The following is a 27,634-nucleotide window of genomic DNA, read 5'->3' as shown; positions in this document are numbered from 1 at the left end:
CCCTTGTTTAAATTTCTCCAGGGCTGCCCTTTGCCTCTGGCTCATACTCAAGTTCTTTGACTGGCTTAGAAAACAGTCATATTGCCCAGATGGCTCTGTTGTCTAGGTCCTTGTCAGTCTTCTCTCTCTCTCTCTCTCTCTCTCTCTCTCTCCCTTCATCTCTCACTAAATCAAGAGGGAAAAGAAAGCCCTGGCTAGTTGGCTCAGTGGGAGAGGGTTGACCCAGTGTGTGGATGTCCTGGGTTCAATTCCCAGTCAAGGCACACAGAAGAAGCGACCATCTGCTTCTCCATCTCTCCCTGTCTCCCATCTCTCTCTCTCTGTCTCCCTCTCCCTCTTCCCTTCCCATAGCCATGGCTCGGTTGGAGTAAGTTGGCCCCAGGTGCTGAGGATGGCTCCATGGCCCCGCCTCAAGTGCTAAAATAGCTCAGTTGCTGACCAATAGAGCAGCGGCCCCAGATGGGCAGAGCATCACTCCATGAGGGGCATGCCAGGTGGACCCCAGTTGGGGCCCATGAGGGAGTCTGTCTCTCTGCCTGCCCACTTCTCACTAAAGAAAGAGAAAAAAATAAAAGAAAAGAAAGAAAAACAGCCACTTTCCAGCCTCCTGTGCTCTGCATGCCAACCATCCTTCCGAGGGGGGTTCCATGCTCCCGCCAGCACTAACAGGCCTATGGGGGTGCAGAAAGCTGTGCCTCATTTCCTGATTCCTTGCTCTGCTCCCCCCACAGGCCTCCTGGGAATGGTAGCCCACATGATGTACACGCAGGTGTTCCAGGTCACCGTGAGCCTCGGCCCGGAAGACTGGAGGCCTCATTCCTGGGACTATGGGTGGTCCTTCTGGTAAGTGGCTTTTGACCTTTAGATACAAAAGCCCCAAGGCATGTTGGGGCTTCAGCAGCTTAGCCCAGTTGGGGGGCAGAGGAAGGCGGAGATAGCCTAGAGTCCGGAGCTAATACAAGACCCTGGAGCCAGCGTGAGCAAACTATGCCATGTGGACCAAAATCCGGCCCATCGCCTGTTTTAATCAGCCCTCAAGCTAAGAATGGTTTTTACAATTTAAAATTATTGAAAATAAATCCGAAGAAGAGTAATATTTTGTGAAATGTGGAAATTATGTGAAATTCAAAGTTCGTGTCCATAAATGAAGTTTTACTGGGACAGCCACCCTCATCATTTATGTGCGGTCTGAGCTACTTCCAGCTACAGGAGCCGCGTGGGCAGCTGGGACGGAGGCCGAATGGCCCACACAGCTGAAATATTTCCTGTCCGGCCCTTTACCGAGCCAGTTTGCCAACCCCTGTCTTAGAGGCTGCTGTGCAGGTGGAGGTGGAAGCTGGGGACACCCGAGGGCAGGTGGGCCACAGAGGGTTCTGGGTGGTCTAAGTGGTTAGGAGGATCCCAAGGAGGGGCCCTGGCCACGGGGAACAGGAGTCAGCACCTCAGAGCATGATGTGCAGAACTTAGAAGCAGTCAGGATTGTTTTGCTTGGGTGTGATAGAATCCCGATTTGGGTCAACGACGATTTGTATCAGTTCATGCAACTGAAAAATCCGGAGGGATCAGCTGGGGGGCGTGGGTTGTAGCAGAAAAATAATCCGCCCACACTAGTCTCAGCAACATGGAAATACACGGGAAAAACCCAGGAAATACACGGGTTCCTGAAAATGGATGGTGCAGCTGTGGTGTGGACTTCAGAACACGTTCGATCCAGAGTCGCTGACATCACCAGGCTGGGCTCTCTTCCTCTGTGACCCCCTGAGCACTGCCGCCCCACGTGGTAACTGTCCCTGGCTAGGCTCCCCTCCTGGAGGCGACAGAGCTCCTCCTAGGACGCTGGTTCTTCTTCCACACACAGGGACAGATAGGGCTTCTCTTTCCTCATTGTTTACTAAAATCCCTCTGATGAGCCTGACGTAGGTCATTGCCTCTCTCTGGAATGATCACCCATGCTGGGAGTGGGGGTGTCCTGAGTTTATTGGCTGGGTTTGACCAGGCCCATCTCTGGAGCTTGGAAAGTCAAAGACTCTCAGATGGTGAGTGGGTAGAATGGGTGCCGGGTGAGCTACCAACATGTCCGCTTCAGGCATCGCTGAATCCAGGTCATCAGGCAATTCGTAGGGAACACAGTCACTCTCTCCCCCTTTTCTGTCTCCATTCCCTTCGTGTTGGTTTCATTCACAAACGTCTTTTCCCCAAGTGATAGCAAAAACGGTCGCCATCCTCAGCTCTAGCGTCATATCTTACAAAGGTAGCAATACCAGCAGGGCAACGGGATTTCCTCCCAATATTTCCAGCCCAAATCCTGGTTATGGCTTTCACTGGCTTAGCTGAAGTCATGTGACCATCCTTCAACCAATCGCTTAGACCCTGAGGAGACTGGATTGCTCTCATTGGCCTGGCCTGAGTCACATGGTATTGGCCCACCCAAACCCTCAGACAGACAGAGGAGGAGGGGGAGGCCCCCCATGGGAAATTGGGGATGGGCTGGGGGTCGAGCGGGCTGTGATCAGAAGAAGGAATGTGTGCTGGAAAGACAATGACCAGAGTTGTTCACTGCACAGGACGTACACGACTGGGTCTGGTGGCTGAAGACCATGTATCCACTCAGTCATTTAATGCATGTTTGACTACGCACTTACTTGGTGCCAGCCACCCTCCTAGATGTGAGGCTGGGAAGGTTACAGCAGTGTCAAGACAAAGCCGTCACGGGATTGAGGGAAGGAGACAAATAATCTTGCTCTGTGCTATGATGTATGTGGGGGTCACCACACACCCCTGTGGGAACACAGACACAGCGTCTGGCAGGGAGGGTCCCCAGGGAAGAGTGTGGTCAGGAAACCAGCAGAGGAGGGAACAGGACAGTGTGCTGGGATGGGAGCAGCAGGCGTCAAAACCTGGGGCAAGAGAGTCTCTTTGGGGAAAGGTGGTCAGAGTGGGTCAGGAAAAGCTGGAACTAAGAAAGACCCAACACAGACCAGAGGGGACTCCTGCTGCATTGCCGCCCCTCCCCCTCTCTGCATGGCCCCGACCCCTTAAAGGCAAGTGCCTTAGAAAGGGACCCTGACCCATCAACACCATCCCTGATTCCCTTTAAGTAGAGCCAGCATTGCAGGGAAACCAGCTAAGGGCTCTGACTCCCTTTTGCCCACCCCTCCCCTCCCACCAGCAGCTCCCCACGAGCTTGACCTTGGAAGGTAGTCACCCCGAGCTAGAGAAGGAAACAAAGGAAAGGAATGAATTTTTGAGTGTTGACCGTGTGTGTGCTACTTTCTCACATGCACTGAGCATGGGTGTGTCACGATCACAGCTGTGCGGTTAGGCGGGCATGCCCTGGAGGATGAGTGAGGCACAGAGAGCTGGAGTGATGTGTCCCAGGCAGGTCCAGCCTGTGAGGGGCGGGGTTGGGAGTCGAACCCAGGCAGCCTGGCCCCAGAGCCTAGGCTTTCAGCCCCTGCGTTCTGCTCGTGTGTGCTTAGCACGCTGTTTGACACACCCAAGTGCTCAGTCCACACCAGCTCTTCCTATAACACCGTTATTGACATGCAGTGTGACATGACTATAAGCCCGTGTTGCATATGTGGAAAGCGTAGACCACTGGCCCAGGATTCTGAACTCCCTCCTTTCTCAGGCTTCTCTCCCAAAGCCCCTGGCTCTGCACCGGGGCATGCAGGGCCTAGAACCGGGCCTGCTGGTGCCAGCCACGGGAGCCTCTTCTCCCTGGGAGCCGAGTCTCCTGCCCTGTTCCTCTGCTCCCTCCGGGCTGGTCTCCCCAGGACCAGCGATTCCCATCTGACTTACTTAAGCCTGAGGCCCAGCGTGTAGCCCCTCCCAGGACTGATCCATTTCTTCTTGTCACCGAGGCCCACGAGATTGATCAGCTGCGTTTTCCATCCCTCGCACTGGGGCCCCGCCAGGGTTGTGCATGGTCTCCTCTCTTGTTTAGTATGTGTGAGGTCATTTGTCATCATTCTGGCCCCAGCGGCCCAGGTACCCGGAGAGGAGCACCAGCCGCAGTCTCCCTCCCCCGGCCCAGCAGGGCAGAGCTGGCTGCGGGGGCTCCGGAGGTGGGGGCGCCAGCGCCGGGAGGGCACCAGCTCAGGAAGGTGAAGGCCCCCCTGGGTGCGGCTGGGCCGAGGTGGGCCGTGGGGGGGCTGGCTGCGGGGCAGCCCCCGTAGCAGATCCGGCCTCTCCCCTCCACCAGCTGTGGGCCTCCGCCAAGCTGCTTCCCCTCCCCGTGCCCAGTGTCCTCAGCGGTACCACAGGGACAGCCCGGGTGCCCACCCCATGGGCCTTCTCCTGAGTGGTGCTCCAGTTCTATATTGACGGGTGACACAGCGCCCCAAAATTCAGTGGCGTGAAATAAAGATTTATGATGATCTCTTATGGGTCAGGGGGTTGAGGGCGCTCCGCTGGCTGGCCCGGGCTTGGGGCCTTCCATGAGGCCTCAGTCGGGTGTCGGCTGGGCCTCCGCGATGGCCCTGGTGGCGCTGGCAGGTGGCGCAGGCTCTGGGGCTCAGCTGGGGCTGTCAGCAGGAGCAGGTTCTCCAGCGCAACACAACAACTGGGTCCCTGCGGGGAGCAAGCGTTCCCAGAGATCCAAGTGCAAGCTACAAGTTTATTTTATGACCTTGCGTCAGAAGTCACACAGTGTCGCTTCGGCCGTTTTCTCTCGCTCAAGAGCAAGTGACGGGGCCACATTCCGGGAGAAGGCCTGCACGCCACAGGCACCCGGCAGCGGTGGTGCACGGGGCTTTCTCTGGGGACAAGCTACCCCGAGGACAAGGACACAAGGACGATGTGACAAGACGCTGCGAGCACAGCACAGAGCCTGCGCGGGGAGTGCTGCTGTCGAAGGCCCGCAGCCGGCCTCTCTGAGCCTCGGTCCAGTCCGTGGCCTCTAGAGCAGGGGCTGTTGTGAGGACAGCCTGGGACCAAGCTCCTAACGTGCTTGAGCACAGGAAGCGCTCGATGAGGGACAGCGGTTACACACGGTGATCATGACACTGGGCCTTCGGTAATGCCACTCTTGCTTGGTGAGAGGCACGTGGCCCAAATGTCCAAGGGGATGACATCCAGTGGGGCATGCACGCGGCCCCTCCTCTCTGCTCTTCCGTCTCCATACCCCGCCTCGCCCCGGACTTGCTGCTGGCTTTCGTCCCCAGGACTTTAGTGTTTTGTTAGGATCCGGCGGGGGCCTCCGTCTCCCGCCCCTTCCCTTGGCCCCGCCTAAGCTTTGGAACCCCATCCTGGCCCTGGGCCCTGGGCCCCAGCCCTCCTGCCTGCTTCTTTCTCAGCTGTGTCTCAGCTCTCGCCAGGCCTGCCTGTGACAATGCCAAGGTAAGCCCCCTGGGGGCGGGATAACACTAAGGTGGGTGCCCTCTACTTTGTGCCAGGCACCATGGGAGATGCTCTACAAGCTCTGAGCTGTATAGTCCTCCCATTGACCCCCGCAGAGGAGCTACCATGCCCACCGAGGACGAGGACACAGCCTCAGGCAGGGCGAAGGCCCAAGTCACACAATCTGCCTCAGACGGGGCAAACTGCAAGCAGCCCGGGGGGGAACCCAGTCCGCGACGTGTTGTTTGACCTGCCGTAGTGTTATTTGAAAGTTCACGTTTGTTTTTCACATCTGGAAAGGTAAACATTTTACATAAATATTCAGGTCTCTGGCTTCTCTTGACCCTTAGAAGATATGTCCTCCCTAACTCACGTTGCCACCTGGGAGCAGGGGCGGCTCTGCTGTTCAGAGGGGGCACGTGCCCTCCAGTTTACCCCAGTCCCCACCGCTCCCTACTGCTTTATGCTTGCTCATGCTTTTCCTCACCCTGCAGGAGTTTGAGCCTGTGACCCTTACTTGGATGTCGGTGTGTCAGTTCTCCTGGTGGGGGCGGGAGAGTGGGGAACTAGTCGCTTTGTGCTTCTGTTTCACATTTTATCAAAACGGAGATCGATGGAAATGCCCCTCTTACCGCAGCGCACACAGTGAAACCCTGAGCGTTCACTCTGCAGACTGAGGGTAGTGGAATATTATAAAGTTAAGGCATAAAAGAGCTAGAAGACCAGAGAGGTGAAGCAGTTTATCCCAGGCCACACAGCATTAGACAAGACTAGCAAGTTGGGCCACGTCCCCGGAGGGTGGTGCCTCTCTGTTTGCTTTTGAAGCCCCACCTATGCAGACTGCAGTGGTGTCACTGCACCCCTTTCTCTCCCCTGCTTCCACTTTCCAGTCTCGATGGCCCCGTGAAAACCGCAGGCTGGCCCCTTCCCTCCCCGGGGACTCCAGGCTGCCCTGCCCTCCCTGCAGGGCTTAGCTGGCATTTCAACATATTGATCCCTTGGAGGGAGTGGACGGTAGGAGAGTGTTTGCTGCTGTGACCTTAGAAGATCCTTGTCCCCAAAGAGCCACTGGAGAGGGTGTGCTCATGTCACCATTAAGTGGCCGTGTGGTCAGCAGGCCGCCGCTGTGGCTCCTTCTCATGTCTCCTGAGGCAGGTGGTTCTGGCCTCCTTTTCTCTAAGACTGGGCGAGGGGGAGAGATGTGGCTGCCCAAGGGCGCCCTGCTGGCCCTGGGTGGGCTAGCTGGGCCCCAGAACCTGCCGTCATCATCCCTGGTCCCATCAGCCTCTGGGCACTGAGGGTGGGCCGGACATTGGTGTTCTGCCCGTGACTCTGTGCCCGTCTGTTCAGCAGGTGAACGAGGCCTGGCACCCTCGGTGGTCAGTTAGTTTTCCCACTGAGCAGGGCCTGGGGGGGGGTTTCCAGGTGATATCCATGGGTCTCTGAAGCTGCTCCCCCAGTGTCCCCTGCTCTGCCCTGCAGCATCAGAGCACAGAGTAGTTGACAGCCACTCCCTCCACCCTTGTCACCCTCCCCTCTCCTCCCCACAGTGTCCACTCTGCTCTTGGCTCCAGAAACCAGGCCAACCACCCACACACCTCAGCACACCAGCTCAGAAGTGCAAGCTGCAAACACCAGCGGGTGTTCTGGTCCCAAAGGTTTCCAAGCTGTGCCCTGTGTGGGTGCCGCTCTCTTTCCTGCTTGGATGTTGTCAGAGGAGTAGCAGAGCCAGGATTTTCACCACTGCCCGGTGGTAACGAGGCCATCTCCCGCCCCGTGGTGTCAGTGGAGCGACTGGGGGAGCAGCAACGAGGCTCCCCTGCCCCTCAGCCAGGGAGGCACCAGCAGAGGCCTGCGGGGGCCAGAGCTCCCACCCCCGCCCAGCAGGAATCAAAACATTTACACCTGGGTCAGTGGAAGTGCCCGGAGGACCTCTGGGACTGAAGCAAAAGGTCGTACAGTGGAGTTCGGGAAGGAGGAGAAAGGGAAGAGGAGGAGCTCAATGGAACAATGGCTAAAAACTTCCCAAATTTTAAAAAGGACATACTGCTACACAGAGTTAAGAAGTGGAGTGAATCTCCAAACAGGATAAACCCCAAGAAACCCATACCAGGACACATCATAGTTGAATGTTTGAAGACTAAAGTGAAAGGAAAAGATATTGAGGGCAGCAAGACAGAGAGAGAGAGAGAGAGAGAGAGAGAGAGAGAGAGACAATACCTTAACTATAGGGGAAACCAATTTAATCGGCAGTGGGTTTTACGTCAGAGACCACGGAAACTGGAAGAAGGTGGAACAGCATGTTTCAAGTGCTGCACAGAAAGAATCGTCAATTTAGCATTCTATTTCTAGCAAAAATATCCCTCGGAATAGGAGAGGGGAGGTCAAGAACCCAATGAAAGAAAACCAAAAAAGGAAAAATTGAGGTGCTGCCTGATTTATCCTAAAAGAAGGGCAACAGGAAGTTCTCTAAACAGAAAAAAAAAATCTTTTTTTAAAGAAACAATCTTGGAACAGCAGGAAAGAAAAAAGAAAATTTTACTTTTCCTCTTGTGTTTTCTAAAATCACGCCTGATGACGGAAGAAAAACTTACGCAGGTGTAAATGAATGCAGAGGAAACATTCAAGGCAGTCATATTATTAATGGGGGAAGATACAGGGACAAAAAGGGAAAATTACATGATCATGTCAATCAATGCTGACAAAAAAAGTTTGCCAAAATTCAACATCCATTCATGATTAAATAAAAACTCTCAAAAAATGAAAAATAGAGGGAACTTTTAAAATTTGATAAAGAGCATCTACCTACAGCTAACATCAGGCTTAATGGTGATAACACTGGGGAACAAATTTGTTTTTTCCTTTTCTGTTGCATGAGGTTTTAGAACTGTTTCTATATATTTCTGCATCGCTGATTCCAAATCTGAAATCCGTTTTTTGGTGCATGCTCTAGTTTTTTATGCAATTTTAATTCCTTTTTTGTTACAGTTAATGGCATGCATTGGTTTTAAAATTGGAGTTAAAGGGCAAGAGCTCTTGGATTGGACATAACCACAGGCAATTAATGTTTTACAAACATCACTTTTACATAATTGTAGTTGTTTTTAAATGTAAAAAATTATTATCTGATAAAAACACCTTCTTATTTTGTTTTAAGATTGAATCATGGCTTCTTCGAGTAGGCATAAATGTAAGAATAGTCCTGACACCTTCTGTTATATATGTGGCTGTTACACACTTCAACGTCAAAGGCGCAATATTTCATCATTTGTGACACGTGCATATATTGCCTATTTTCAAGTTCCCTTTGGCGATCAAGACAAGAATTGGGCTCCTCATATTGTGTGTCATAATTGTGAGGAAATGCTTCGTGACTGGACAAGAGGAAAATGCAAAGGAATGCCTTTTGGTATTCCCATGGTTTGGCGTGAACCTAAGGACCACAGCAGTGACTGTTATTTCTGTCTGATCCATACAAAGGGCATCGGCAAGAAAAAAAGGCATATGGTCACATATCGTAATATTCCTTCAGCAATACGACCTATCCCACACTCTGAGACACTCCCGGTTCCAGTTTTCAATGGTTTTATTTCTTCAAAGGATGAAGAAAGTGAACATGGTGATCAAGTGTATTTTGATAAGATGCATGAGGAAATGGTTGTAGAATCTGAAGGGTCTTCTTCTGATGCCAAGCAGTCATTAACCCCTCAGCAGTTTAGCCAATCCGAATTGAATGACATAAAAATTGTCCTCAACTTTCTGAAGTATTAGGAGCATAACTGGATCATTTGTGTGGATCTTAAAATGGTAAATTTCCTGTTAGGACAACAGAGAGGTTTCACGAAGTATCCTTGCTTTCTGTGTTTGTGGGACAGCCGAGCTCGGGAGAAACACCGGGCACAGAAGGAGTGGATGAAACATGAAGCTCTGGAAGTAGGGATGCAAAATATTGGGAATGAATCTGTAGTTAACTGAGACAGGATCATTTTCCCCCCACTTCACATCAAACTTGGCTTAATGAAGCAGTTTTTTCAGGCTTTGAATAGAGAAAGTGAATGCTTTCAACATATTATTTCTTTTTCTGCCTGTCTTTGAAGAAGATAAAAGCAGGTATATTCAATGGACCTCAAATTCGAACCCTCATATGTGATGAAGAATTTGCCAGGAAGATGAATAAGGAGGAGAAAGCACCATGGCAGTCTTTTGTGGCAGTTACAAAGAACTTCCTTGGCAACAAAAAAGCAGAAAACTATGAACTTCTGGTTCAAAGGATGCTGTTGGCTTTCTGGGACATTGGATGTAACATGAGTGTTAAGATTCACTTCCTGAACAGTCACCTTGATAAGTTTCCTGAAAATCTTGGAGTTGTTAGTGATGAACAGGGAGAACGCTTTCAGCAAGATCTGAAAACGATGGATGAGTGTTATCAGGGGCGATGGGACAGAAATATGATGGCAGACTACTGCTGGAGCATCAAACGAGATTGTCCTCAACAAGTGCACAAACACAAGAGCTACAAACACAAATTTTTGCCTGAATAGAATTTAAGTATGTTTTGCACAAATTTTATGATTAAAATGTTTTAATATGTTCTATTTCTAAATTGTAGACAAATTCTGATGCAATATCTTTTAGTGTATTAGTGTATTTATTGCATTATATAAATTATTATATTTTCACAAAGATGATGCCCAAGAAGACATTCTACTTCATTATGTTATACTAAATGTTGAAAATTTTACAATAAGATGAAAACCTAAAATCTTGAATTGCAAAAAAAAAAAACTGTAGCGTACAGAGAAAAATTAATATCAGATTTGAGATCAGCACACTCGAATTAGGTAAGAACAAGTGTTTTTGTGGATGCAACAAAAATTTTGTTCCCCAGTGAATTAAATGTTTTCTCTCTAAGATTGGGAATATCAGTCTTACTCCACATAGTGCTGGGGGTTCTTACCAGTGCAATAAGGCATGAAAAATAAATAAAAGGCATACAGAATGGAAAGGAAGAAGTAAACTATACCTGTTTGCAGATCACATGGTTGTCTGTGCAGAAAAATTTTAAAAACTGACACATTAAAAAAAAATACTTAGACCCAATAAATGAATTCAGTACTGGCTCAGGTTACAAGATAAAACTATGAATATCAGTTATATTTCTATAAACTTGCAATGAACAGTTGGACAAAGCTAAAAATACAGTACCATTTACACTGAAAAAAGGTGAAATATATAGTCATAAATCTAACCAAACATCTTCAGGATTTACATGCTGGAAACCACAAAATACTAACAAAAACGATCAATGGTAAAGACGTCAATTATCCCCAGGTTGGTACACAGGGTTAACGTAACTCCTATTAGAATGTCAGTCTAATTTCATCTAGATACAGACAAGATTGTCATAAAACTTAATAGGAATGGCAAAGGAACTAAAATAGCTAAAACATTTTGAAAACAAGAGCAAAGTGGAAGGGATCAATATACTCAATTTCAAGACTTACTGTACAGCTACAGTAATTAGACTGTGTGGTGTTGCTGGTGGTATAGACACCCACATCATGGAATAGAATAAAGAACTCAGAAACAGGCCCATACAAAATGCCCTACTGGGTTTTGACAAAGATGCAAACCCACTCAGTGGAGGAGGAAATAGCCTTTTCAATAAATGGTGCTGGAGATATTAGACATGCATAGGCAAAAAATAAAAATAAAAATCAATCTTGATATAAACTTTATACCTTATGTAAAATTTAACTCAAGATGGATCCCGAGCCTGACCTGTGGTGGCGCAGTGGATAAAGCGTCGACCTGGAAATGCTGAGGTTGCCAGTTTGAAACCCTGGGCTTGCCTGGTCAAGGCACATATGGGAGTTGATGCTTCCTGCTCCCCCCTTCTCTCTCTCTCTTTCTCCTTTCTAAAATGCATAAATAAAATCTTTAAAAAAAAAAAAAGATGAATCATGGACCTAAATACAAAATGTAAAGCTATAAAATATTTTTTTTAAAAAATAGGAAAAAATCTTTGGGATCTAGACCTAGAGTTCTTGGACTTGACATCAAAAGTATAAAGATAATTGATAACTTGGGTTCCATCAAAACTAAATACTTTTGCTCTGTGGAAGACCTTGTTAAGAGGTTGAAATGACAAGCTACCGACTGCAAGAAAATATTTGTAAAGCACATATCTAACAAAGGATAGTATCTAGGATATACAAAAACACTCAAGACTCAACAGTAGTTGACTTTGGGTGAGGGGTATACAGCATAATCAAATATCAAAATAATCTGTAGATATTTTCTCTCAACATATGTACCCTGATTTATCAATGTCACCGCATTAAAATTAATTTTAAAAAAAAGATTAATTAAAAAAAAAAAAGACTCAACAGTAAACCACAGCAGCAACAAAGTGGTCAAAAGACATGATCAGACATCATGCCAAAGACATTACCCAGATGGCAAATAAGCCAACAAAAAGATGCTCAGCACCATTAGCCACGGAGGGTGTGTGATAAAAGCCACAGTGAGATATCACTACATGTGTCTCAGAATAACTAAGATCGAAAATAATGACAATGCCAAATGCTGGTGAGGGTGTGGAGAAACTCATACATTGCTAGCGGGAACCCTACTCAGCAATATAAAGGAATGCCCTATCAATACACACAACTTGGCAGACTCTTCAGAGAAGTGAAAAAGCCAATCCCAATCCTACGTACTGTATGATTCCATTTCTCTCTATAGAGAGAAAGTGAGGCAGACTCCCGCATGCACCTTGACTGGGATCCACCTGGTAACCCTGTCTGGGGCCAATGCTTGAATCAATAGAGCTATTTTTAGCACCTGAAGCTGACGTGCTTGTACCGGGGCTAATCAAACCAATCGAGCCCCTGGATGGAAAAGGGGAAGGAGGAGAAAAGGAGGAGGGAAGGGGAGGGGTGGGGGAGGGAAGCAAATAGTCACTTCTCCTGTGTGCCCTGACCAGGAATTGAACCTGGGACATCCATATGCTGGGCCAACACTCTATCCACTGAGCCAGCCTGCCAGGGCCTATAATATTTTTGAAATGACCAAATTATAGAAATGAAGAACTGATTAGTGGTCGCCACAGGTTAGGCGGAAAGTGAGTGGCACTGGAAGGGTCATCGTGGTGCTGGGTGATGATGATCTGTGTCTTGGTGGTGCCAGTGTCAGAGTCCCGGTTGTGTGTTATATTTGTAAGATGTTGCCATTGGGGGAAACGGGGTGAAGGATACGCAGATCTCTCTGTGTTATTTCTTACAACGTGTGAATCCATAATTATCTTGAAATAAAAAGTTTAATTTAAAAACAAAGAACAATAAATATTAGGGGGAAAGCCACGATAGAATCACAGGGTGTGGGGGAGGGCTGTGGTGTGACAGGGAGTGACGCGCCTAGGAGGGGTTGGCTCATTGGAGCTGGGAGTTGGACCTGGTCATAGATAAAATCCCTGGTCATAAGAAGTTCACTTTAAAACTCCCTTATGCGGAAAAAAAAAAAAAAAAAAAAGGAAATGTATAAATAGTAATTGTTTAAGAGCTTTGGTTGCCAGTGACAGAAACCCAGTTCAAACCGGCTTACAGAAACAAAAATCCAAAAAAGAAATTTAGGTTCCCACAACAGCAAAGCCCGGGGACAGTGGCTTCCTCTCGGGGATGTGGCTTCTTTCTGTGGCTCTCCTTCCTTCTAAGTCAGTTTCGTTCTCGGGTCGCCTGGGGGTGAGACAGTCCCCAGAGCTCCTGGCACAAATCCCACTCTGGACGAAAGGTGAGCCCTGCTTCCTGACAGCCTCAGCAAAAGTCCTAGGTTGAAGTCTCAGCCTGACTGTGATGTCACATGCCCATCCCGAACCAATTACCTGAGGCCAACGGGAAGTGACACTCTCATTGGCCAGGCCTGTGTCATGGGCTCCTAAAGACTGGGGTTGAGGCCAGCCTCCTGCAAACGCAGGGTCTGAGAGGCGGGGAGGAGTGGTCCCTTAACCGAGTAGATGTGGGTCAGGCAGAACCCGCATGCGTATGCTCGTGGGGTTCCCAGAGAACAGTGCTTCTTCACTCTCTGTTCTCGGGTTCCGGGGTTTCCATCACTGTAGTTCAAACAGACATCCGCGATGGAACTGGAATCTTGAACTACATTGCTCAGAGGAAGGATTGTCTGATTAAAGTAGCTTTGGTCGGACAACCAGCCTTTATCTAATCATCTATGAACAGGGGGTGGAGTCACCCACTGGACCCCTCGGTGGACAGAGCTGTTCTTAGAGGGGCCAGGCTGACACCCTACAACTATTATATCTATAGATAGTCAGAACTTCTGGAAGATATAAATTAGCTCCTTATCATGAAAGACCAGGGAGATCCTTTACTGGGTTTGGCCATAAGGGGTAGGTGAGGGCTGGGGATCCCTGCGAGAAAGGCCGGGTCCTCAGATGTCCCCACGCTTTCCTTGCGCACTCATCAGGGAGCACAGCCCAGAGTGCGAGTCCGCAGCTGGGCGCGGCGGGAGTGAGGAGTCACAAAGGTCATTACAATCAATCTCTCAGAGGGAGGGCTCGGAAACCAAGTCGGATAGAAGTGGGTCAGAAAATGTGGATCCTCATGACGAGAGTAAGGACAGCAAACCGTTCTGGAACAAACACCGACAGTGGACCAGGCTCGGTTCTAAGAGGTTTCTAAGGGATCATGTCCTTTAATCCTTGCAACAACCCTGCAAGGTGCTGCTGCTGTTGTGTCCATTCACATGGACCTGAGGACCGCGAGGCAGAGGGGGTAAGCATCTTGCTCAAGGTCTCTCTCTCTCTCTCTCTCTCTCTCACACACACACACACACACACACACACACAGGAACAAAGGTTATGTACCTCTCTCAGAAAACCAGCTTTTAGGGTTTCTGGCCTCTGTCTATTCTCATTGTCAACTTCAACTGATCTCGCTTTCCCTTAGCCTGGCATCCCAAGCCGGCGTCTGTGCAGTGTTCCCACGCCTCACGCCCCCACGCCTTTGCACGTGCTCGCCCCCTTCCTGGAAGCCCCTTCCCTGGCAGACCCTCCCTCGTTCTCCGAGCCCCACTGCCGGCCTTGTGGTACTGTGGGAGCCCTTCCTGTTGCCAGCCCCCTTTCCACGGGATGACTCGCTGTCTCGTCTCCTAACAACGAGCCCCGTCCCGTCTGCAGCACAGTGTACACATAACGCCGTCCGCCCCCACCTGACCGGGAGTGGGGCGGGGCCAGGGCTTGTTCTTCTCTAAGGGGCGCCCGCTCAGATCTGGCCCGGATGGGCAGCCGTGCAGGCTGAACGGGTGTCTGGCGTGTGGGGTCCCCCATCCCCTGCCACCCTCACCGGCACCTCTCTCCTCGTCTCTCGGCAGCCTGGCCTGGGGCTCCTTCACCTGCTGCATGGCAGCCTCTGTCACCACGCTCAACTCCTACACCAAGACGGTCATTGAGTTCCGGCACAAGCGCAAGGTCTTTGAGCAGGGCTACCGGGAGGAGCCGACCTTCATAGACCCCGAGGCCATCAAGTACTTCCGGGAGAGGTCAGTGCTCGTGTGGGGTCACCTCTGGCCGATGCCGGAACTCTGAAGCCCAGGGGCTGGCCTGAGTGGTCACAGGGCTCCAGTCAGTAACTGGACTAGCGGTCCGAGAGAAGTGTCCGGAGGGGTCGGGGGGGGGGGGGGGAGCGGAAGAGGCAGAGTTTGGATTCCACTATGCTGGAATATCAGGGACACTTGAACCGGGTGGGTAATTGCCTTGCGCCCAGGTAATAGGAGCCTAAAAACCAGGAAGGGTCCAGTTGGAGTGCTTGCCATTTGGCCCCAGGCTTCCTAGAACCAAAATAGAAACACAGGAAGGCTGAAGCAAGGTTTCCCTCTGGGGCTCTGTTACAGCGCTAAGTGCAAAGGGGACCCAGCAGTGGGATTGGTGACGGCTGTTGGAGGTCAGGGCCCAAACCTGATCACCCGAGTCTTCAGTGTCCTGCGGGGAATAGGGAGGTGACCATAAATGGGGGATGGATGGTTGAATGGTTGGGTGGATGGATAAAAGGATGCATGCATGTATGGGCAGATGGTGGGTATATGAGTGCACGCATGGATGGATGGTGGATGTGTGGGTGCGTGCGTGGGTGGATGGTGGATGTGTGGTGCATGCGTGGGTGGATGGTGGATATGTGGGTGCGTGCGTGGGTGGATGGTGGATGTGTGGGTGCATCTGTGGGTGGATGGTAGATGTGTAGTGCATGCATGGGTGGATGGTGGATGTGTGGGTGCGTGCATGGATGGATGGTAGATGTGTGGGTGCATGCGTGGGTGGATGGTGGATGTGTGGGTGTGTGCATGGATGGATGGTGGATGTGTGGGTGCATCTGTGGATGGATGGTGGATGTGTAGTGCATGCGTGGGTGGGTGGTGGATGTGTGAGTTTGTGCATGGATGGATGGTGGATGTGTGGGTGCATCTGTGGATGGATGGTGGGTATGTGGGTGCATCTGTGGATGGATGGTGGGTATGTGGGTGCGTGGATGGGTGGATGGTGGATGTGTGGGTGCATGTGTGGATGGATGTGAATGTATAGATGTGTGTGTGGATGGATTGTGGATGTTTGGGTGTGTGGATGGATGGATGGATAGTGGATGTGTGGGTGCATGCGTGGGTGGATGGTGGATGTGTGGATGTGTGTGTGGATGGATAGTGGATGTTTGGGTGTGTGGATGAATGGATAGTGGATGTGTGGGTGCATGCGTGGGTGGATGGTGGATGTGTGAGTGTGTGGATAGATAGACGATGGATGGGTGGAAGGACAGACAGGAAGATGGTCAGCACATTCCCTGGGACCACATCCTAAATAAACTACCTCACCCCGATTCTTACCACAGAGTCGGCTTCCAGGGAAGGGGCCTGGACACACCTTAAAGCCTTCCTGCTCAGGGGAGGGAAAGGTCCTCAGGACTGAGTCTGAGGAGGGAAAGGGGGAAGGAGGCTGCAGGGTTGGGCAGAGTGGGGAGGTGGGCTCCCTATGGGGCATGTGGAAGGGTTTCAGTCCAAGGAGTCACGTGGTGGGACATGGTGGGGACCACACAGGGACCTCTCTCTGACTCACAGGTGCCGTTGTTTCTCCTCTGCCACAGGGCCTCCTTTCTGTGCCTTGAACACTCAAGCTCAGCCCCTCAAGGTCTTTGCTCCTGCCGTGCCCCTGCCTGGAACACTCACCCAGCTGGCTCACGCAGGTCCCTGCTCAGTGAGGTCTTCTTTAATCGGCTGGTCTCAACTCGCACACCCTCAAGCACTCTCTCCTAGTCACTCTTTAACCTATTGCTGTTTTTTCATAGCACTCACACAATCCAACATTCTTCTATTCCTCTGGGGATTTGATAGTTTGTAAACTGTGAGCCCCCTGATGGAAGGGCTTTGCTGTACCGCCAGTGTATTCTGAGCACCAGGAACGGGGCCAGGCGCCTAGTAGGTGCTCATGAAATTTTGTGTGCGTGTGACTGACTGAATTCTTCTCTCTGGGAACCTCAGCCCTGACTGCCTCATGCCCTTTCAGTTCGAGCTCCACCATCGTCGGGCAGATTCAGCATTCCAGCACCCCCCCACCAAAGCCCCGGGTCAGGTTCTGACCCAGACCTGTCAGGTGCGGCCAAGCAGGTCAGGCTAACACAGGTGTGGCGGGAGCACATTCACTGGGCAGGGGGCAACGACTGGTGTAGCCTGGGCCTCGTGGTAGGCACTCAGGACATGTTTATAGAAGTCATATAAACAGCCTGATGTCTAAAACGGTCCCATCAGCACTGCATCACTTGTCGCCTCGGCTGTGGGAGAGCCTGGGACAGCCGTGGGCAACCGTGTGGTGCTGAGGCAGAAAGCAGGACCACTGGACACCAGGAAGCCGCCGTTTGCTGGTGCCCCAGTTTGCACGCTCCCAGGGACGCGGGAGAGGAATGCTCCTCGGCATATGTGCAGAATTTCACTTTACACACTCGTAACCTGGGCATCATGCAGACGTTCATTGAATTTTATTTCCCTTCTCTGAGGAGAGCATTGCAGCTTAGCTGGGCTGTCCTCATTTTCTTTCTGAGTTTTTTTTTTTTTTTTTTTTTGGAGCCTTCCCTACAAAGAGGTCAGAGCACAGGGACGGCTGTCCACGCAGATTTGCAGGTAGCCCCGAGCAGGGCTGGCAGCCTGCAGTGGCCAGCATCCCCCAAACCGCAGCCAGGGACACAGGGGAGAGACCCACGGTTTCACCTGCTCATGCTTCCTACTCCCTGGGGGACGAGGTGCCGTAGAAAGAGTGGGGTTCGGAGCCCCCCGGCCCCAGTGAGTTTTCCAGTTCTGTCGCTTTGCTGTTGTGTGACTTGGGGCAAGGCACCAACCCCTCCGGCCGGTTTCCTCTGACCACGGCGGGAGGGCCAGAGCCCTCAGCATCCTGGGAAGGCTCAGGTTTGATAAGCCAAGTAATGTGCTGGCGCAGGGCCGGGCACATAGAGAAAGTTCTGTGTGCGCAAGTCCCCGTCCCCTGTGCCGATGCAGAGCCGAGTGCGGGGGTGGCTAGCTCAGGAGGAGATGGCGATGGCGGTGTAGATATTAGGACTTCGGTAATCTGGTGAATAGCCACAGGAGCGAGCCCACTGCAGGTCTGAGGAGCGGTGGGGCAGGTCCCGAAAGGTTTCCGGGAGCTTTGGAACGTGGTTGTGTGTGTGGGAGAAAGGGGGGTGCGTGCACGTGCGTGTGCCCAGGGGCTGGGAGCACACACGTCAGGTTTGGGCTGGAGGGAGCCTGTGCCCCCTGACTGAGCGGCCTCTTGCTAGAAGAAACTTCTGGAATTAAACTCTCCCAGTGTCCCCCTGAGTGTGGTCCCCAAGGAGGACATGTCAGTGGGGCCTCCCGAGGGGAGGGTTGAAGAGGCTGAATGGGGGGGGGGGGGTGTTTGCAGAGCCGGGATTCTGTGAAGGCTTAAAGCTGATCAGGTTTAACAATGAGTCCGAGACAGTGAGACCCGGGGGATCGGACTCTGGGGGACTTCAGGCACACTGAGCACACAGCCGCCCCCCATGGGGGCACGGGGACTGGGAGAGGAGACGGGGTGGCTGCCGCCCTCTGCTCAGTCACCCTGCCTGCAGCACATGCCTCTGAACTGACTTGTTAATCACTGACTATCTGTTCTGTTAGCCCGGGGTTGGGAACCTATGGCTCGTGAGCCAGATGTGGCTCTTTTGATGGCTGCATCTGGCTCGCAGACAAATCTTTAATAAAAAAAATAAAATAACGTTAAAAATATAACACATTCTCATGTATTACAATCCATTCATTTCCTACCGCTCATGTTCATGGTTGCGGGTGGCTGGAGCCAATCACAGCTGTCCTCCGGGACAACACCAAATTTTTATTGGATAATGCATAACATACACAGGTCATTGTATGGCTCTCACGGAATTACATTTTAAAATATGTGGCGTTCATGGCTCTCTCAGCCAAAAAGGTTCCCGACCCCTGGGTTAGCCGCCTCCTGCGTGCAGACCTGGAGGGCTCGACCTTGGTTCCCACTCGAGCCCCAGTACCTGGACCCACGGGGGCTCAATAAGTTATTTATTATATGCAATAATGGTAATACTGATTATACTACGAAGTTGTACAGTGCCTTCTGTTGCCGGCACTGTTTGGGCGTCTTACCTGTGCGCACTTGATCCCAGCGGGAGACAGGAAGGCCTAGATCAGGGTTGGAACTAACTGCGGCTTACTGGTTGTGAATTGCCAAGGTGAGTCACTTCCCCCGTCTGGGCCTCAGTTTTCCTGCCTGGAAAATGGGCTGGCGTTTTTCTCAGAGCTTTGTTGCGAGGATTGCATGAGACGATGCAATTAAGTTTCTGGCACAGAGCCAGTGTCCCTCTCCCCCTCCCCCTCCTTTACCCCCACCAGAAACCTCCCTCTGTCTAGGGAAGGTGCTCCCTGCTGCTGCAGAAGAGGGGGCACAGTGCACCTTGCATATGGAGGCCCCGGGAGAATCCTGCCGGAAGATGTGCTTTGTTCGGACCCCATGCTGGTTTTAAAATTCTTAAATTTTGTCTGAGTTTTCAAAATCAGGAGATTTCCTGTTTAAAAAAAAAATCAAGGTTTAGGGCTTGTTGTGAGAAAGCAGAGGGTCTGGCCACGCTGGGCCCCAGTTCCTGTTCCTCCATGGCAACAAGGGAGAGGGAGCACCTGGTCAGAGACAGGAAGGGGGCAGGGGGAGGGGTGGGGGAGGGGCGCTGGCAATGCAGCAAAGTGCCGTGTGTGCGCCCACGTGCGTGTGTCCACGTGTGCGTGTGCAGCCTGAGGAGACTCCAGGTGAAGGGTGGCAAAGCCGCCACAGACGAGACCCTCGAGCCCCGTCTTTAATGACACACACAGCGCTCACCAGCCAGATGGGCAGTGGGTGCGAGGAGGCGTTCTCAGACACAGGCAGCAGCGCTAGCCAAGGCTGGGTGTGTGTGTGTGGGGGAGGCGAACAGTGTGTGTGTGATCTGGGGGGGCGGGAGCAGGGCCTGGTCCCCTCATCGCTCCTCCTCCTCCCACAGGCTTGGGGCTGGTGGCAGCTGGGGTAGAGGTGGGTAGGACCCTGTCCCACCCCTCACGGGGGTCAGCCCTCCCTGGGCTGAGGCTGGTGCAGACACGGGTGCAAGGCCCCCCCCCCGCCACCCACTGTGCTCTCCTGTCTGTGGTCAGGAATCTCTCAGCACAACCTCGTGCTATCTGCCCCCCCCAGAGAGCCCGAGCCACCCCATATCCCACTCTACCGTCCTCTGAGGGCCTCTCCCACCTGCCCCCCCCCCAGAGAGCCCCAGCCGCCCCATATCCCACTCTACCATCCTCTGAGGGCCTCTCCCACCAGCCGCCCCCCCCAGAGAGCCCCAGCCCCCCGACATCCCACTCTACCGTCCTCTGAGGGCCTCTCCCACCAGCTGCCCCCCCAGAGAGCCCCAGCCGCTCCATACCCCACTCTACCGTCCTCTGAGGGCCTCTCCCACCACCTGCCCCCCCAGAGAGCCCCAGCCGCCCCATATCCCACTCTACCATCCTCTGAGGGCCTCTCCCACCACCTGCCCCCCCCAGAGAGCCCCAGCCGCCCCATATCCCACTCTACCATCCTCTGAGGGCCTCTCCCACCAGCCCCCCCCAGAGAGCCCCAGCCGCCCCATATCCCACTCTACCATCCTCTGAGGGCCTCTCCCACCACCTGCCCCCCCCAGAGAGCCCCAGCCGCCCCATATCCCACTCTACCATCCTCTGAGGGCCTCTCCCACCAGCCCCCCCCCAGAGAGCCCCAGCCGCCCCATATCCCACTCTACCATCCTCTGAGGGCCTCTCCCACCACCTGCCCCCCCAGAGAGCCCCAGCCGCCCCACATCCCACTCTACCGTCCTCTGAGGGCCTCTCCCACCAGCCCCCCCAGAGAGCCCCAGCCCCCCATATCCCACTCTACCGTCCTCTGAGGGCCTCTCCCACCAGCTGTCCCCCCAGAGAACCCCAGCCGCCCCATATCCCACTCTACCGTCCTCTGAGGGCCTCTCCCACCACCTGTCCCCCCAGAGAGCCCCAGCCGCCCCACATCCCACTCTACCGTCCTCTGAGGGCCTCTCCCACCAGCCCCCCTCAGAGAGCCCCAGCCCCCCATATCCCACTCTACCGTCCTCTGAGGGCCTCTCCCACCAGCTGTCCCCCCAGAGAACCCCAGCCGCCCCATATCCCACTCTACCGTCCTCTGAGGGCCTCTCCCACCACCTGTCCCCCCAGAGAGCCCCAGCCGCCCCATATCCCACTCTACCATCCTCTGAGGGCCTCTCCCACCACCTGCCCCCCCCAGAGAGCCCCAGCCGCCCCATATCCCACTCTACCGTCCTCTGAGGGCCTCTCCCACCAGCTGTCCCCCCAGAGAGCCCCAGCCGCCCCATATCCCACTCTACCGTCCTCTGAGGGCCTCTCCCACCAGCTGCCCCCCCAGAGAGCCCCAGCCGCCCCATATCCCACTCTACTGTCCTCTGAGGGCCTCTCCCACCAGCTGCCCCCCCCCCCCCGCCCCGTGTTCATCACAGGGCCACACTCCCAGGGTCAGCCTGGGCTCTCTTCTTCTCTCCTCATTTGACATTAGCCCCGGTGGCCACACCTGTGTCTGGATGCCCACATTCTCAGTCCACTTTGGACGCTCGACTCCATGTCCAGCGACCTCTTGAGCGTTGCCACTTTAGATTCTCAAAGGCACCAAAAAATCAACATGGCAGGACCCACTCATGATGGTGTCCCCAAACAGTCCTGTTTCTATGTCTGTCTCCATGGTGGTCCTGCTTGCCCCAGCCAGACATCTGCGGTCCTCATCCCCCCCCCACATCCAGTTCCTCAGAAGTCCAGTGCATTTCCCTGCGGTGAGTTCCCTTCTCTCGTCTCCACTCCCTTCCTCCGGCATGGGGACCCGATGTAACTATATGGTCAGGCGCCCGCACCCCTGTCTTTCTGCTCAAAACAACGCAGTGACTTCCCACAGCGCCAGGACAGAGGTCCCGCTCCTCGACATCACTTTCGAGGCGCTGCCACTGTCCAGCCGCACCGTGGATGCCCCAGTTCCCCAGACCGGTCATTCTCCCGCCTCCATGTTGCATCTGGACTGCCCCCCTCTCTGCCCGGAGCGCCCCTGTTCCTTGCCTCGATGGTGGTGCCTCAAATATTGATTCCAAGCCCCACCCGACAGTCGCCTGTCCTCCCACAGCCCCCTGAGGCCTCCAGCACTGCCCTTGTCACCCCGCCAAGCCCCTCAGGCCCTCCTGCAGCCTCCTGGGGGGCAGGCCACAGGCCGACCCCCTTCTTTACTCAGGAATATGAGGATGGATGGAGAGAGCGACTGAGCAGAGAGGAGGGCCTCTCGGAAGGAGTCACTGGCTAGTCTGTCAGACCGAGGTGACCTTGGCCCTCTGGGAGCTGCCAGGGGTCTGGCTGGCACTGCCTCTTCCCCAGCCAACGTGAGCATCGCCACCCTCAGGTGTGCCCATGTCTGTGGCTCTGCTCGCCGTTCGCCCTCCTCGCAGCCAAGGCTGGGCTGTGGAAGGGGCTTGGGAAGTAAACCAGGTCTGGAGGCTTTCCCATGTCCCGGGGCCCTTGGAGCCCCCTTGACGGCTGTGGGGGGTGAGGGTGAGGGTGAGGATGGGGCTGGGTGGGGCTCCACTCACACTAGTGAGTGTTTCTCTAAGTGATACTCTCTGACCATGCAGTTCTGAACAAACATAATCTCAAGGCGATACTATCTCTAGACATTTCGTTTTAAAACCCAATACGGGAGAAACAGGAGACAAAACTGTCACCTACACACAAAAATTGGGGGGGGGGTGCCGCTGACCCTGCGGACAGCTCTGTCCTCTCTGGCCTTCCCCAGTGTTCTGCAGTATGACGCTATTACTCATAAAACAGGAAAAGGAAAAGAAAAGAATCTTCTTAAAAACCCGCTTGTTTTCCCCCTATCTTGGAATGGCGGAATCTTAATTCCGAGCTGTGGCCATTGATTGGCCCACATTCCTTGTACTTCCACCCTTTGTTCTGTGGTGAACGGACCTCACCTCGGAAGAATCGCTGTGTGCGTTGTCCCGGCGACTGCGTCCGAGACCCTTAACCTGACGGTCGGATCACCGCCCCTCACGCCCGTTTGTTTGCACTTTCCCTGCGGGAATATTATTGTACTTCTCAGCGACGCCTGGCACCTCGTCCTTCTTTATGGGGCCCATTGAAAGCACCGCCCCCCCCCCAGGAGGAGCGTGGGGCCCAGACACGAGAGCTGGTGCGTAGACGTGCAGTGTCCTCGCCCGGCTCCCACAGTAGATCAGCTACGTGGCTGAGCGAGACCAGGAGAGGAGGCCAGACAGCAGACAGTCCTTGAGGTGGAAACCGACCAAAGGGAACTGGGAAGCAGGTGTGGAAGGACAGCTGGCTGAGGGGACACGGGCGGGAGGGTGGGGGCTGCGGGGGCTGCGGGTGGCCTCGTGTGTGACCGGCACCCCTGCTGGTTCCTTAGGGGTGCCCATTTGTAGCCAGGACTGTGGGCAGCGCACTGGAGGCCCGGTCCGCCCGGATAGCAGCCTAGAGCTGCGGGGAGGGCGGCTGGGCCTGAGCCTAGTGGAAACCCCCACACGCCCAAGGCCGGGGTCCCGTGCCCGACTCCTCAGATGTGATCGCCCGACAACCAGGGCCTCACCTCGGAACCTGTTAGAAACGCGGACTCTCAGGCCCCTCCCCAGACCGGCCCAATCAGAATCTACGTTTTCTTTTTAAAGATTTTATTTATTTATTTTAGACAGAGGAGAGAGAGAGAGAGAGAGAGAGAGAGAGAGAGAGAGAGAGAAGGGAGACAGAAGGGGGGAGGAGCAGGAGGCATCAACTCCTATATGTGCCTTGACCAGGCAAGCCCAGGGTTTCGAACCGGCAACCTCAGCGTTCCAGGTGGACACTTTATCCACTGCGGGCCAGAACCTGCATTTTAACAAGCTCCTCCGAGGGCCTGTGGGCACCCTCAGGATGGGAATTACTGGGCCGGTTGGGACACGGCAGATGCGGCCCTGCTCAGGCCTCAGGAGGTGGACGTGGCCAGCAGAGGCCGGGGCACAAAGCAGGGTGCTGCATACAGGGGCTCCTCAAAGCGTGTCCCTGCACCGGTGCCCGTTTGCGAACGTCCATAGTGACATAAGGACAGAGACTGGGATGAGAGGGGGAAACTCTTCTAGCCAGTTCATATCGGTGGCACACTCCAGCTTGCCCTTCGTACATGGTTTTTTGTTTGTTTTTTCATTTTCTAGTGATTCATTTTTATTGTATTTCATTTAAAAATTGGTCCAAGGTAGAAAGAGAATTAAGGAGAGAAACCTAGCCCTTTGTCACACAGCTGGTCATGTAGACTGTCAGTTCATTCCAGGAAGTGGCCGGGGCTGGGCAGCAGCAGCCAGCCTGGGGTCAGTGTGACCAGGATGGGTTTTGGGAATGACAGACAGGTCCCCCCCGGGGGGAGAACACGCAGGGGGAGGCTGTGCTGGGGAGGCCTGGGGCTTCTGCCACAGCGGAGATAAGGCCTGGTGGGGCCCCTGTCAGTGCCCTTGGCTGCAGTGACCACACTTGGCCCTGGAATCACGTGTGCAGGTTCTGGGGGTGCTTCCAAAGAGACATCGGTTCTGGTCACCCTCAGACCCACAGAACCCCCCTGCTTCTGTCACTTGCCTGTATCCTTGTCTCCTCTCAGAAAGAGCAAACACCTGCCTCCATTCCACTGTTGTGGGTCCCTGGGGCAATGGCGGGTGACAGGGCCGTCATAGCCCACACAGCTCTTTGCACCTCTGCTGGCAGCTGTGGGAGCCAGAGTGGGTGGTCCCCGGCCCCAGTCTCCACAAGGACCTCACAGTGCAAACGTCCCCAGGGTGGGTCTGATGGAGAGAGTCCCCTGCCAGCTGGCATCTGCGGGACACAGCGGAAACACGCTCAGACCCCAGGGACTGAGAAACCTGCGTTCAAGTCGCAGCCCCTCCACTAGCCAGCGACCCATCCGCCATGCTGGGAGCGTCACCCCGCGGCAGCCCGCAGACGCTGCGGACAGCTCGCTCTTTTCCACGAGAAAGCCAGCGATCACTCTGCCAGAGCGCCACGACCTGCGCAACGTCGCAGGTTACAAGTTGACCTCAGCGTCAGTTTCACAGCTGTGACATGGGATGACGGTGACGGTGGCGATGGGGACCCTGTGGTGGGGAGAGAGGCTGAGTGGGTGTGAACAGACCCACCACAGTGAGGACTGAACCACGGAACAGCTTGTCTCTCGCTGGGAAGGGTGAGCAGGCAGCCCTGTTGCTGTCGCCCTTCCCGGGGCCCCGTCACCTCCCCTGGTGGCAGCCTCATCTCACTCTGAGCTTCTGCTCTGACTCTTTTGATCCCCAGAGCAGGGACACCCTGTCTCTTCTGGGGCAGAAGGCTGCACAGTGACCCTCGAATCCGAGGCTATTTCATACATTCAAGCCTTTTCTGTTTCTTGCAAAGCATCCTTTTTCTTCAGGCAGCAGGTGGGTCAGGCCTCGATGAAGGAAGGGAGGAAGGGGTGTGCGGGAGTTTTTTTTGGGGGGGGAGTAGTGGCTACTATGTTAAAATAATCCCCTTCCTCGTCAAGAGGGACAGAGCATAAAGTCTCCAGAGACGAGGATGATTACAATGACGGTCGTAATAGCAACGAAGGGCGTGGCGGGGACCTAGAGGGCTCTAAGAGCCTCAGACAGAGGAGCTGAAGCATGTCTTAGCTGACTTGGTCCCGCAGCCACCTTGAGAGACAGGTGCGTTATCGTGCCCATTTCTCAGGTGAGAAAATCAAGGCTGAGGATGATAGGGACGTGTCCAGACTCAAATAGCTCACAGAGGGGCACTCGGGACCTGGCCAGGAAACGATACAGCATGTGCACAGGGGGCCTGAGGTGCCTGGGCTCCGCCTGCTGCCCCTTCTGAGCACCGTTCACCCCAGCCACCCCATTAACCCTTCACAGCACCTGTTTAAACGTGCAGGTAATTTCCCACACATATTGTAGGGGGGAAAAAAGTCTATCTTCAGAAAGCACCTAACATTTTCTGCAGGAAATTACAGTCCAAATCAAAGGAAACTGACACTTCGTGACATTTGCAGTTGTGCCTTTTCTTTCTATCTGAAGCTCAGCACCCGGGGGGACCCCCTCCCCGGCTGTCTCCCCAGTGGCCGGCCCTCAGCCTCACCTCCTCGTCTCCTCACCTCCGTCCTTCTCCCTGTCTCCTTCCTTCCTTTCTGATGTCACTGGGGCTTCTTTGTGTCAAGCACAGAGCAGGCCTCGAGAGGAGGAGATAAACGCCGTCCTTTCTCTCTCTGAGGTCGAAGTGTCTGGGGCAGACCAGCGATTAATCAAGCCCGCGCGGAGCCCTCATAACGTGGGCTCAGCCACAACAGGCGGCAGAGTGGCGGTGGTGACCTGACTGTCACTCCTGCCACCGCTAAATGGCCATAACCCGGCGGCGGGGCACTCGGAATCACAGAGATGCAGGGCAGGTGAGCCGCTCAAGGTCACGCCGCCTGTTAACAGCAGAGCCGCGCTCGGCGCTCAGCTGTGATTCCTCCTCACTCACCGCCGGCCCAAGGTCTCGGTTGTGCCGAAGCAGCCTCTTGTCCTCCACGTTTCGGGCCAGGAAGAACTGGGGGTGGGCTGGGGGTGGGGGTGGGCAGGGTCCTCAACCCTTGCCATAACCGCTGTCAAACACGAGCCACTCATCAGCTGGCTGTCGAGATCCCGCCCACGGTTCTTTACCCTGGCGAACGTGGTGGTGAGGGCTGCGTTTGTGCCGGGAATCCGGTTTTCCCCAGAATGGCAAGGCAGTGCAGTGGAAAGACAGACAGACAGGCTGACTGACAGGCCCACGCAGTGAGCACGCCGCCTGGGCTTCTGTGCCGCTCGCTGCCTCCACGGAGCCTCGCCGGTCCCGACACCAGCGGGTTCTCAGCCGTGGCTGCACCCTCCAGCCACCAGGGAATGTAAACCTTCCCGGGGGACCTCCGTGGGTGTCCGGGCTGAGAACCAGTGGCTGGACCGGAGGCGGACACCCAGTCTCCGGCCAGCCAAGCCCGGCCACCGCCTGCTGTGAACGGGGAGGGCAGCTGCGTGGTCCTGATGGAGACCAGACGGTCCACAGAGGCTCAGGTGTTTCCCATCTCGACCTTTACAGAGAGAGTTTGCTAACTCCTGGGCTAGACAGTCCACCCTCTCCACCCTTCAGTGTCCTCCTGATCGACCCTCGGCATGTTCGGCTGTGGCTGTCTGTGCGTACAACATGCCTGCTTCCCCAGGGCAGAAACCTCTCCCAGGCCCCGTCCCTGCTTCCCCAGGGCAGAGACCTCTCCCAGGCGCTGTCCCTGCGGCCCCCAAGGGCAGAGACCCCTCCCAGGCGCTGTCCCTGCTTCCCCAGGGCAGAGACCTCTCCCAGGCGCCATCCCTGCTTCTCCAGGGCAGAGACCTCTCCCAGGCGCTGTCCCTGCTTCCCCAGGGCAGAGACCTCTCCCAGGCGCTGTCCCTGTGGCCCCCAAGGGCAGCACCAGGCCCGGCCCACAGTGGATGCTCTCTCCCTGGCTGGGATGCTTTGATGGGTTAGCTATTGAAATGTGGGTGTCTTAACAGCAAGGTTTGGGTGACCAGCGGGAGGAGGGGCCCGTGGCTGATTCTGGCTTTAAACATCAATGCCTTTGCTCTCCTGCCCATCCCCAGCCCGGGACTCTCCGCAG

The 27,634-nt window shown here is 54.1% G+C and overlaps 1 protein-coding gene across 2 annotated transcripts in view; it reads left to right on the top strand.

Annotated features, from left to right (window-relative positions):
- GSG1L (GSG1 like) overlaps positions 1-27,634 on the top strand; it is a 213,314-nt gene that overhangs the window by 167,409 nt on the left and 18,271 nt on the right. Inside the window, exons 4-5 of one of the 2 annotated variants that reach the window (XM_066278402.1) lie at positions 732-843; positions 14,728-14,895. In XM_066278402.1, coding sequence (XP_066134499.1) covers positions 732-843; positions 14,728-14,895 — 280 coding nt within the window. The remainder of the gene's footprint in view (positions 1-731; positions 844-14,727; positions 14,896-27,634) is intronic. The other variant, XM_066278403.1, reaches the window with a different exon arrangement.

This window comes from Saccopteryx bilineata, chromosome 4, assembly GCF_036850765.1.
Source record: "Saccopteryx bilineata isolate mSacBil1 chromosome 4, mSacBil1_pri_phased_curated, whole genome shotgun sequence".
Taxonomy (NCBI): domain Eukaryota; kingdom Metazoa; phylum Chordata; class Mammalia; order Chiroptera; family Emballonuridae; genus Saccopteryx; species Saccopteryx bilineata.
Note: the sequence above shows the minus strand (reverse complement) of the source record. Positions and strands in the feature narration are given on the sequence as shown.